Source organism: Hyperolius riggenbachi, chromosome 9 (genome assembly GCF_040937935.1).
Source record: "Hyperolius riggenbachi isolate aHypRig1 chromosome 9, aHypRig1.pri, whole genome shotgun sequence".
NCBI lineage: Eukaryota > Metazoa > Chordata > Amphibia > Anura > Hyperoliidae > Hyperolius > Hyperolius riggenbachi.
In genome coordinates, this window is record NC_090654.1 from 121,655,546 (window position 1) to 121,668,283 (window position 12,738).

The window sequence follows — 12,738 nt, forward strand, 5'->3', positions numbered from 1 at the left end:
TTTTTTTTTTAGATTCAAAAATTACAATAAAATTTTCCCAATTCATTGCAACTGTTGAAGCACTTGACCAATGTATCACAGTTATGAAAAAAATGATTAAAAACTCAAGAAATTGACAATCCATCCTAAACCATTCAATTTTCTGATAAATTTGTTGGAATGGTCCACCATTCCCAATCAACTTATCAAAATGAAAAGATAAACAAGTAATCCAAACACATTTACCACTTAAAGCGGTATAAAACCCTGACATAATATTCAATAAAAACATGTTTTCCTACTTTTTATATGCCATACGGTTAGCAGATTTGCTTTTGTGCATAAGTATTATTCATTCTGAAATTATGCATTCCTAAAATACACTAATTTTACTCTGAGAGCTGACTTTGCATTTTATTTATAACTGCTTTATTCATCCTCTAACTTAATCAGAAAGCATCAGAAAGCATTTATGCTTGTCTCACTGTCTTTGTTATGCTGGCCATACACGGCAGTTTGGGCAGCCTTATCAATCGAGCCTGATGGCTCGATTGATAATATCCGACAGGTCCGATGACCTGCCGGATAGATTCCCCACTCGATCCCCGCTGGCGGACAATAGCGGGTAATCGAGCGGCTGATAAGGAGCGCCGGCGGGGACGAGCAGGAATCGATCCGCGCAGATGAGTGGGGACGCGGCGGGGGTCGATCCGGCAGCTAATTGACCGCCGGATCGACCCGTTTATGCCCAGCATTAGACCCCATGGTGTGAGAAAAGGCTTTACATTCCTGACTTGATACAATTAAGCACAAGATAACATTATGTAAAGTTTCGGAAGCAGCCAGCTCTGCTGGAAGGGAAGCTTCTAAAGCCTGTGTTAACCCTTTGAATGCAGTTCTAGTAAAAAAAAAATGCTGGTTGTATATAATATGCTGTAAATCTATTAGAGCAAAGTAGAAATGCTGGGTTTCATTCCGCTTTAAAAAAATAAAAAAACAGACAACTTTTTATTTTTATGCAACTACTGTTTTTTTTTTCCACTAAGGAAAATCGAATGCCTGCCGATAAGAGCCCCTCCCCCTCTCCTCCCATATACAGATGGTATCCCTCAGCCCATTGCCTACGCAGGAAGAGAGTTGGAAGCATGTGCTAGAGCAGAGGACACCTTGGAGATGCAGGGATTTGTGCCGGTACATCCAGGAGGTAAATATAAGCTCTAGGCATGCACATGAGCCTTGCAGAAAAATGAACTTCCACTTTGATGTCCCACTTTTAGAACTAAAATTATTGAATTATACATGATAAAGTGTAGAGAAACCGAGAGCCCAATATAGTGTAGTATGTTAAGCATAAATGAAATAAAGGTTATCGTGAGAAAATTATACTCACAAACGTGGGTTACCACAAAGGCAACCACTGTATAGGCAGGTGAGGAGATTAGACCTGTCCTCACTCAGGGATAAGAAGTCGCTCTCTGTAGATGCGAAAGGGGGTAGATCACCCCTCCACCAGGGGTGGACACGGTATAGCAGTAGGAGAACAGAGGCGCCAGCAGGATAAAAGCGGATAAAAACTTTAAAATTTGCTGGGAGGAAGTGGTGGACTTACCTCCATAAAGCAGACACGAAAGACTGTCTGAATAGTAGCAATCACATTTATTAAATAGTACCCCAAAAAAGTGCAACGCGTTTCGCAGGCCCAGCCCGCTTCATCAGGCAATAAACGTGGGGACAAAACTGTAGACAAGAGACAGTACATTATGCTATAGTAAATTCTGCAGTTACAAATTTGCATATCAGTATATTGCATAACATAAAGCATACCATATGAAAAATTGCTTCGTGGAGATAGCATAAAAGAGTTAGGTGTGCAAGTAAACAATAGGGGGTAGAGGCTATGGTGCACGCGATAGTAATGGGTTATGGGGTGTTTTTTACACAGATTTGCAATGAGTGGTATTGGTAATGGAAAGGGGTATATGTCAGCAAGAGTAATGGGTAATAGAGCATTGAGAAGAGAACACGGGGCCAGAAATATAGGGTAAAGTGTGCAATTAAAATAATATAAAGAACTCACCAGAATTTCGGCATTAGCAGGTGTAGTGCCTCAGTGAAGTGGTGAGGACACTCAACTCCTTATATATATATACACAGGTTCTTGCTAAAAGGGCCAATTGGATGTGTGGGAGGTGTAAGGTGGGCGGGGTTAGGGCGAGTGTGTGAGCAGCCAATGGGCTCTCGCCACCTGTGTTCAGTGAGTTGGGTTTTTGGGAAGGGTGGGTGGGGTTAGGGCGGGCTTGTGAGTAGCCAATGGGCTCTCGCCACCTGTGTTCAGTGTATTGGGTAGTTGGGGGGCGGATACAGGTATCATGGTGACCAAATGTGCAGATGAATAGTGTACTGGCTGAATAGAGTACTGGTTAAGGGCACTTCCCTTGACATAGGAGACCAGGGTTCAAGCCCCGGCCAAGGCCAGTGGTGTTTGGATGCTGTAAATGGGCAAAATAATAAATTACCGGTAAGTAAAAAAAAAAAAAAGAATATGAAAAGGTCTTTTTCGAGAAGTAAATAAATATAATGATTCGATCCAGTGGGAATATAATTAGTATATTTGACAGAGGGATTGATGTGTAAAAGTATTTAGCTGCCATCTAGTGGACCAAAAAGTTATGACCCGGTCCTAAGACACAAGCATAAATAGACATGTAAGAGCAACATAAAAATTAATAGAAACATAATAAAAATATAATAAAATATATAAAAAAAAAAAAATTAAAAAGAAAAAAGGTCATACCAATAATAAGCAGATGTGGATCAACTTAATAGTCCTGGACAATTGTAGCAATGGGTAAAATGCACATAACAATCAAACCAAATTACACTTTTTGACATAAAAATATGTAAAATAATGATCAAGCCAGAGGTGTAGTTGTAAAAATGGACAATGTTACACTAAAACTTATTGGGACAAATAAAATTCAAATACATAAAAAAAAGTAATGAAACAAGATAAAAAAAGAGTAAAAGAGAGCGGCTAAGATAAAAGAAAAACAGTATAGGAGGTATTTTAGTAAATTTTTTCCAGAACTTCATTGAGACCCTCAGGTATGAGGGTTCTTATAGTTTGTATCCAGAACATTTCATATTATTTAAGTTGTTCAAATGCGTTTGATGAACTTGCATCAATTGAGTCAATTAGTGTAATGTTAAAGAATTGTGGGTTGTTGGCGTGGTGAGTGCAGAAGTGCCGTGATACGCTGTGAAGGGGGAATTTTTTAGTGAGGTTTCTTTTGAGTTGTCCGATTCTGCTGCGGGCCAACTGTGTAGTCCTCCCCACGTACTGGAGTCGACAGGGGCATGAAATTAGAAAAGGAAGGTCCGCACCAATGTCTCCACTTCCAATGACTTTATTCAGGACGTATCCAGTTACAGGTGATAGCACTTGACTGACATGTTTCGGACTCCAGGTCCTTAATCATAGTCATTTCATGGCTCAGTGAGTGCAGGTTAAAAAGAGAGAGGTAGTAGGAGGCGGGCCATGCCCCGCCTCCTACTACCTCTCTCTTTTTAACCTGCACTCACTGAGCCATGAAATGACTATGATTAAGGACCTGGAGTCCGAAACATGTCAGTCAAGTGCTATCACCTGTAACTGGATACGTCCTGAATAAAGTCATTGGAAGTGGAGACATTGGTGCGGACCTTCCTTTTCTACGTCTGTTTACTGGGCTTGGCTGCTCGTGTTCCTGCACTGTCCCACCCAGTACAGTGAAGCGGTACCCTTTGCTTACTTGCATGAAATTAGGTAGATGACAAATTTAGATTCGCAGGTGAGGTGTTTTTTTATGGGATATTGAATACCGGTACTGGAGGACACGAAGAATGTGCAGGTGTTGATAAATTGACAGGCTGTGCAACGGTTTTTGTTGCAGGGGAAACAACCAGGCTCCTGTGTTTGCAGGGTGGTTGGTTGGTTTGGTGTACGTAGTTTGCTTGGCGCTAAGAGATTGCGGAGATTTGGTGCTCTCCTATATGTAATTGATGGTGTTGTGGGTAATATAGGTCGTAGATAGGGGTCTTGCATAAGGATGTCCCATCGTTTTTTTAGGATACTGCGGATGGACAGATGTTGGGCATTGTAACGAGTGATGAATCTGGGTGGGCATGTAGTATTAGTAGGTTGTTTGGTAGTGGTAGGAGGGTTGGGATGTTTGGCTCTGTATTTCGCATCTTTGATCAGTTTTTTGGGGTAATGGCGGTCTGTGAATTTTTTGGTAAGGATCTCGGATTGAATGTCAAATTGTGATTGGTCCGTGCAGTTCCTATGTATTCTTCTGTATTGACTGTAGGGGGTGTTAGTAATCCAAGGGTGGTGGTGAAAGCTATTGAAACAAAAAAACTCACAGCAACTCCAAAAACCCAACGCACTAAAACCAACAAGAAAACATCTATCACCTCAACCCCCCGTACTGGGGCCGGCAAAAAAAACAACAAAGACCAGACCTCTATCCAATTCAACTTTATACCAAATGGCCCCCCGGCAACATTGCTCAAAACCACTCAGGACACTAACATCACCAATTCAAATATCACTCCCACTATACCTATTACAACCACCGTTGACTCACCTGTCCAAGCATCCCAGATTAGCATCTGCCACTCGGACCCCGACTCTTTAGACTTTACAATACACCCCACCACCCAATCCCCTACCAATCAAAACTCCAATCCATCCCAGGTCAATACTACCACCAACTCACACAAACTCCAAACTGATATAAAAACCTTTTTTCAAATGACTAATGACAACCCCACCTCCAGCAGTGAATCAGCTAACCACACCCTTTCCCCCTCTTTTTTAGAATTTCCCTCAGCACTATCCCAAAACATTCTCTCTACCCAATTTCCAAGCCCACGATCAGAGAAGGTACTTTTCCAACTCACCAACAAATCCAAACGACCACTACCAGACATAGAAAAAGAGGAAGTAGAGGTAAAAGGAAAAAGAAACAAACCATAATCACAACACTCCCCCCCACAAACATTAGCAGATGCATTTTCAATTTATCAGACCACATTCTTAGCACCCATGAGACTACTCTCTTAGAAAAAGGCCTATCCTTTTGCCCAACTAATCAAGTCAATACATTCGAACTCTTCTCAGATCTCAATAGTTATATCCGCAAACTAACACTCAAAAGACATTATGCCATCAAAAACCTCAAACCCACGGAAGATAATGCCCTAACCTCGCTTATCATCACCAACAATGACACCCTACCCAATGTTACCATTTCTCACCCTGAAATTAGCACAGAAAAATACATTACTACTCAGTTAAAAGGGAGATCCCGCTTTTACCCAGCAGCCTCTAAGGGCTGCTACATTGAAACCTTCTACTCTCTAGTTCTTAAAGACCTACAAACCTTACAGGATGACCTACCCACCGCCAAATCCAACCTTAATCCACGCGAATCCCAGGCCCTCAAAAATCTACAAAAAAACCATAACCTGGTTATTAAACCTGCAGATAAGGGAGGGGGCATTGTCATACTCAATCGCGCAGACTACCTAGAGGAAGCAGCCAGGCTCCTCGACAATCCCAAACATTACGAAACCTTCACTACAGATCCAACTCCCTCTCTAAATATTACATTAAAACCCTTATCAATAATGCCTTCCTGTCTAACATCATTACCAAACATGAAAGAAATTTTATTATCAACGTCCAACTGATTACCCCCATTTTCTACTATTTACCAAAAATACATAAAAGTTTACAAAAACCGCCCGGTAGACCCATTATCTCAGGTATCAACTCCATCACCAGCAACCTTTCCAGATTCCTGGACCAACATCTACAGCCACACGTACAGTCTCTTCCCTCCTTCCTCAAGGATTCACAACAACTCATACTACTCCTACGCGGCATCACTTGGCAGCCGGATTATGTCTGGCTAACATGCGATGTCACTTCCCTCTATACCAATATCCCACATTCATTTCGGTCTTCAAGCTTTACAATATTATTTAGCCACCAACCCTTCCATGCCACCTACACAACAAACCTTCCTTCTGCAATGTGCAGAATTCATCTTAAAAAACAACATATTCACGTTTAATGATAAAATTTACCATCAGACGAGTGGGACCGCGATGGGGAGCTCGTTCGCCCCCTCGTATGCTAATCTTACAATGGGGCTCCTGGAAGTACTTAAACTATCCACACATCATCCGTTTTCTGACAACATTGTACTATATAAGCGGTATATTGACGACCTAATCATCTGGAAAGGCGACGCTTCACGCATTCCACATTTTGTCAGTTACCTCAACTCTAATACAGCAGGACTCCAATTCACACACCATCACCACATTTCCTCCATTGAATTTCTCGATCTCACTTTATACATAGAATCAAATCACATTATGACAAAAACATACTTCAAACCAGTCGATGCCAACAACTACATACATTTCAATAGCTTTTACCACCACCCTTGGATTACTAACACCCCCTACAGTCAATACAGAAGAATACATAGGAACTGCACGGACCAATCACAATTTGACATTCAATCCGAGATCCTTACCAAAAAATTCACAGACCGCCATTACCCCAAAAAACTGATCAAAGATGCAAAATACAGAGCCAAACATCCCAACCCTCCTACCACTACCAAACAACCTACTAATACTACATGCCCACCCAGATTCATCACTCGTTACAATGCCCAACATCTGTCCATCCGCAGTATCCTAAAAAAACGATGGGACATCCTTATGCAAGACCCCTATCTACGACCTATATTACCCACAACACCATCAATTACATATAGGAGAGCACCAAATCTCCGCAATCTTTTAGCACCAAGCAAACTACGTACACCAAACCAACCAACCACCCTGCAAACACAGGAGCCTGGTTGCTTCCCCTGCAACAAAAACCGTTGCACAGCCTGTCAATTTATCAACACCTGCACATTCTTCGTGTCCTCCAGTACCGGTATTCAATATCCCATAAAAAAACACCTCACCTGCGAATCTAAATTTGTCATCTACCTCATTTCATGCCCCTGTCGACTCCAGTACGTGGGGAGGACTACACAGTTGGCCCGCAGCAGAATCGGACAACTCAAAAGAAACCTCACTAAAAAATTCCCCCTTCACAGCGTATCACGGCACTTCTGCACTCACCACGCCAACAACCCACAATTCTTTAACATTACACTAATTGACTCAATTGATGCAAGTTCATCAAACGCATTTGAACAACTTAAATAATATGAAATGTTCTGGATACAAACTATAAGAACCCTCATACCTGAGGGTCTCAATGAAGTTCTGGAAAAAAATTACTAAAATACCTCCTATACTGTTTTTCTTTTATCTTAGCCGCTCTCTTTTACTCTTTTTTTATCTTGTTTCATTACTTTTTTTTATGTATTTGAATTTTATTTGTCCCAATAAGTTTTAGTGTAACATTGTCCATTTTTACAACTACACCTCTGGCTTGATCATTATTTTACATATTTTTATGTCAAAAAGTGTAATTTGGTTTGATTGTTATGTGCATTTTACCCATTGCTACAATTGTCCAGGACTATTAAGTTGATCCATATCTGCTTATTATTGGTATGACCATTTTCTTTTTAAATTTTTTTTTTTAATATATTTTATTATATTTTTATTATGTTTCTATTAATTTTTATGTTGCTCTTACATGTCTATTTATGCTTGTGTCTTAGGACCGGGTCATAACTTTTTGGTCCACCAGATGGCAGCTAAATACTTTTACACATCAATCCCTCTGTCAAATATACTAATTATATTCCCACTGGATCGAATCATTATATTTATTTACTTCTCGAAAAAGACCTTTTCATATTCTTTTTTTTTACTTAATTTATTATTTTGCCCATTTACAGCATCCAAACACCACTGGCCTTGGCCGGGGCTTGAACCCTGGTCTCCTATGTCAAGGGCAGTGCCCTTAACCAGTACTCTATTCAGCCAGTACACTATTCATCTGCACATTTGGTCACCATGATACCTGTATCCGCCCCCCAACTACCCAATACACTGAACACAGGTGGCGAGAGCCCATTGGCTACTCACAAGCCCGCCCTAACCCCACCCACCCTTCCCAAAAACCCAACTCACTGAACACAGGTGGCGAGAGCCCATTGGCTGCTCGCACACTCGCCCTAACCCCGCCCACCTTACACCTCCCACACATCCAATTGGCCCTTTTAGCAAGAATCTGTGTATATATAAGGAGTTGAGTGTCCTCACCACTTCACTGAGGCGCTACACCTGCTAACGCTGAAATTCTGGTGAGTTCTTTATATTATTTTATTTGCACACTTTACCCTGTATTTCTGGCCCCCTGTTCTCTTCTCAATGCTCTATTACACATTACTCTTGCTGACATATACCCCTTTCCATTACCAATACCACTCATTGCAAATCTGTGTAAAAAACACCCCATAACCCATTACTATCGCGAGCACCATAGCCTCTACCCCCTATTGTTTACTTGCACACCTAACTCTTTTATGCTATCTCCACGAAGCAATTTTTCATATGGTATGCTTTATGTTATGCAATATACTGATATGCAAATTTGTAACTGCAGAATTTACTATAGCATAATGTACTGTCTCTTGTCTACAGTTTTGTCCCCACGTTTATTGCCTGATGAAGCGGGCTGGGCCTGCGAAACGCGTTGCACTTTTTTGGGGTACTATTTAATAAATGTGATTGCTACTATTCAGACAGTCTTTCGTGTCTGCTTTATGGAGGTAAGTCCACCACTTCCTCCCAGCAAATTTTAAAGTTTTTATCCGCTTTTATCCTGCTGGCGCCTCTGTTCTCCTACTGCTGAATTATACATGAGTTTGAATAAACAAAGCAAAAGTGATGTGCATACTGTCATATACTCTACCTGATTCTCCATGATAGCGGATGTTCTGGAACTCAGCATAAAACACAGCTTTCTCAAGCATGCCCAGCAGGATCACAGCTCCCACCCAGAACTGGATTCGCAGCAGGTCCCTCCAGTAACAAGCCGACAAGGCCAGCCACAGAACACCAAATAACACATACACGATACACATCACCATGAAAAACTGCAACACAAAATAAAAAAAACTTATAGGACGTTAACTCTTGTTTAAACTAGTCAAAATTGTTAAACCATTAAACTGCTGGACCAACAGATATGCTATAACCAGCTTAAGCCACATCCACATTTTATATTGAAGACTGCATTTTTTTTTTGTTTTACTTCAATTCACCAATTTATTAAGTGAATGCTGGCTACATACATTGTGTATATGTTCTATATCAATCAGTTACGTGCAGGGGCATAACTATATGGGAGCACCTTAGGGGACCCATAGCTGTGAGGTCCACCCCCAACTACAAACCTTCCCCTCCTTTAATAAAAGGGCCCATCCACCAGAACATTTGTTTTTCTGGCTACACTTGTTTTATGACCCTTGCAAGATATGCCCTTGGGCTGTGAGGGTCACCGAGGAGAGGTGCGAACCATGGGGGCCTCATGATTTGTAATTACGCCACTGAGCTGATGTGTTACAGAGCTTGAGTGACAGGATATGAGTTTAAAGCAGGCCACCAGTGTATAGCACATTCAATGAGTCTCTTCTTCTCCTGTACAGTTATAATGGTCTTCTTGTGAATCAGTCCTGGGGCTCTGTGTCCATAGGCTTCCCGCACGCCAACCCCCCTCCCCCCAGCTGCTGAAAAATACCATGATGGAGGGTTTTCAGCGGGGGGGACTACGAGCCAGAAACCGGCAGACAAAAATCTGGTAATTATATTATTTCAGTGTACTTTTATGGTGAGTGTAGTACTAGCTGCAAACGTGGGACATGATTTATGTCCTCGCTCATGGATCTAGCATGGCATGGGGTGCACGACATCAATACAGGTATACATCATGTTGTGATATGGGTGTTATTGTAAGATAATACCTAGGATATCATCTGACAGGAGATTGTACCAGATACTCCAGATGAATCTATATTTTTCTTCAGATCCACTATGGAAGAATATAAGTTTCCTATTGGGTATGATTTTATTTACTGCACCAATCCTCTCAACATGTTGGGAGTCACAAGCTGGACCAAGGCCTAGTAAGAATTGTAAGCATAATGTATACAATTGTGTTGAAAAAAACAAAAGGTTATAGATTCAGATAATGCTGTTCCTGTTACGGCAAGCAAAAATGTGATTGTTTCCAATAGCCCTGGACTATTGGGTATCAAACAAATGAGCAATATTCTGCTGCAGAAAAGGAAGTGTAGCAGGAAAATAGTGGTTGAGCAAGATGGAGGTGGCAGGGTGTGGATGAAATCACTAAAAGCAATGCAAGTGTTGGCTTATCAACAAACAGAAAAATGTAGGGCAATCTCATATTTGCAAGAGTCTCTCCTAGTCAAATGAATTGGACCTTTAGTGATTTCCTGGACAACCACAAAAAACAAAACCCTTAATCTTTAACCACTCGAGGACCGCAGTGTTAAACCCCCCTAAAGACCAGGCCTTTTTATTGTTAATTGGCCACTGCAGCTTTAAGGCCAAGCTGCAGGGCCGCACAGCACACAAGTGATTCCCCGCCCCCCTTTTGCTCCCCACCAACAGAGCTCTATGTTGGTGGGGTCTAATTGCTTCCCGTGTTTATTCATTTTTTAATAAATAAATATTTATAGTGGTGTTTTTTTTTTTGTAACTAAACATAGTTTTTGTTTTCCAAACCCCTCCCTCCCCCCCCAGCCAGCCAATCCTGCGATCGGCTGTCATAGGCTTCTGCCTATGAGAGCCGATCGCTCTTGTCTCCCAGGGGGACAGCCATGTCACACAGCTGTCCCTAGTACAGCGCTGCTGCTGATCGCAGCTCTGTACTAACAGAAAAGATGGCGGTTTCGCCGTCTAACAGTCTTCCGAGCGGCAATCGCCGCTCGGAGACTGAAGGCGAGGCGGAGCTCCGCCCCCGAACAGGAGATGTGCGCAATCTCCTGCAAAATGCAGTCCCAGGACGCCAAATGGTGTTAGGCGGTCCTGGGGCTGCCGCCGCGACCACGCCCATGGGCGTGGGGCGGTCTTTAAGTAGTTAAAGTGTTTCATTATTTCTGTGGTATTAGTTTAAACAGACTGTGATCGTCTATTGTTGTGACTTAGATGAAGATCAGATCACATTTTATGACCAATTTGTGCAGAAATCCATTTCATTCCAAATGGTTCACATACTTTTCCTTGCTACTGTATATGTCAAGTGCCAAACATATTAATAACTAGGCTTTCTTCTTCCTGAAAGAGCTTCTCTCTTGTTGGACCTTTGTCACATTATAGCGTCACCCTCACTGATAAGGAATTATAGCCATAACATGCTTTCCCGGTAGAGAACAAATTCTGATTACAGAGGATAGATAAAAAAGTGCAATGGTGCATACATTTTTACCTCTGTGACACTTGGACTGCCATTGAGCATATACAATAAAACATTAAATCTAACTGTATAAATGTTTTCACATAAAATAAAACCATAGGCTGTATAAGAAGAATCCATTTTTAGAAGTAGGATAGATACAATTGTTTATCTCTTCGGTTTCTTTTCACCTCAGGTTCACTTTAAATTTATACAGCAATTCAGGACATGTTCTGTACATGTAAATTAGAACTGACGCTATGCAGATGACCTGTAACATTGGCTATTTAATGTCTGGAGTTATCTTATATGGTCTTTCACTATTCATCATTAACTGCATGAATGTGATCAAGCAGAATATGTGATACCTATTTATTTACAACATAAAGCAGTCTGAAATGTAGTTCCATCTCTGGGCTCAGATCTACAGTAAAAACATATCACATAAACCACAGACATTATCTTTTGTGAGAAATGAGTAAATTCAGCTGACTTCAGATCATACTCACAATCATGCGTGGGTAATCAGCAAGAGACAGGTATTCATAGGGACCCTTCACTTCAACTGTCACTAAAAAGAAAAAGAAAACCCAATGTAAAGCATTTGTAAATAAAAAAATATTTTCAGCACTAAAAATCATTAAGACAAGTGTGAAGGTCATTGCTGGGGAATAAAAACAAAAAAACAAGAAAACGAGTACATGGAATGGACTAAATTATTAACAAAAGAAAAAAAAATTCAGAGCAAGATTTTGTTTTTCATCTAATTCACATACAGCTAGATGAAAACTGTAGCTTCCAGCAAGATAGCAGGGAAGTGAGAGACAACAGCATCAGAACTGTTACAAAAATGTACCCAATGTAAGGATTGCAGCAAATTTTCACACATCAACCCATCACGTCCATATAATAACACACAGGGTGCCATAGGCAATTAACTTTTTCTCCTAAGTTTTCTACTAGGAGATAATTTTTCATTTTCTCTTTAACCAATTCAGTACCAGCAGTCTCTGGCCCCTTAAAGTAAACTAGAGCTGACAAAATAGCAAAATCAACACGGGGCTTCCTCCAGCCCCATAAGCACGTCTGAGCCCCTCGCCGTTCAGCCACGATCAGCCCCGGTAACAGGATCAGTCACGTCAGTCGTGGCCTTCTGTGCATGCAGGAAAGCCACAAATGACGCGACTGAGTATTTTCTTGCTTGCTGCTGGTTAAAAAGGCATTTTGTTGAAAAAGGTATGAAAATATTGCATACATGAAAAAAAGGCGGCTGGAAAAAGGGACACACCAGACTTCTAGTGGCACAT

General features: G+C 41.2%; 1 protein-coding gene across 2 annotated transcripts in view; it reads right to left on the reverse strand.

Annotated features, from left to right (window-relative positions):
• Nucleotides 1–12,738, reverse strand: part of TMEM87A (transmembrane protein 87A) — a 117,629-nt gene that overhangs the window by 38,928 nt on the left and 65,963 nt on the right. For both annotated transcript variants that reach the window (XM_068253449.1, XM_068253448.1), the window contains exons 8-9: nucleotides 11,941–12,002; nucleotides 8,927–9,110 (exon numbers count right to left, since the gene is read on the reverse strand). In XM_068253449.1, coding sequence (XP_068109550.1) covers nucleotides 8,927–9,110; nucleotides 11,941–12,002 — 246 coding nt within the window. The remainder of the gene's footprint in view (nucleotides 1–8,926; nucleotides 9,111–11,940; nucleotides 12,003–12,738) is intronic.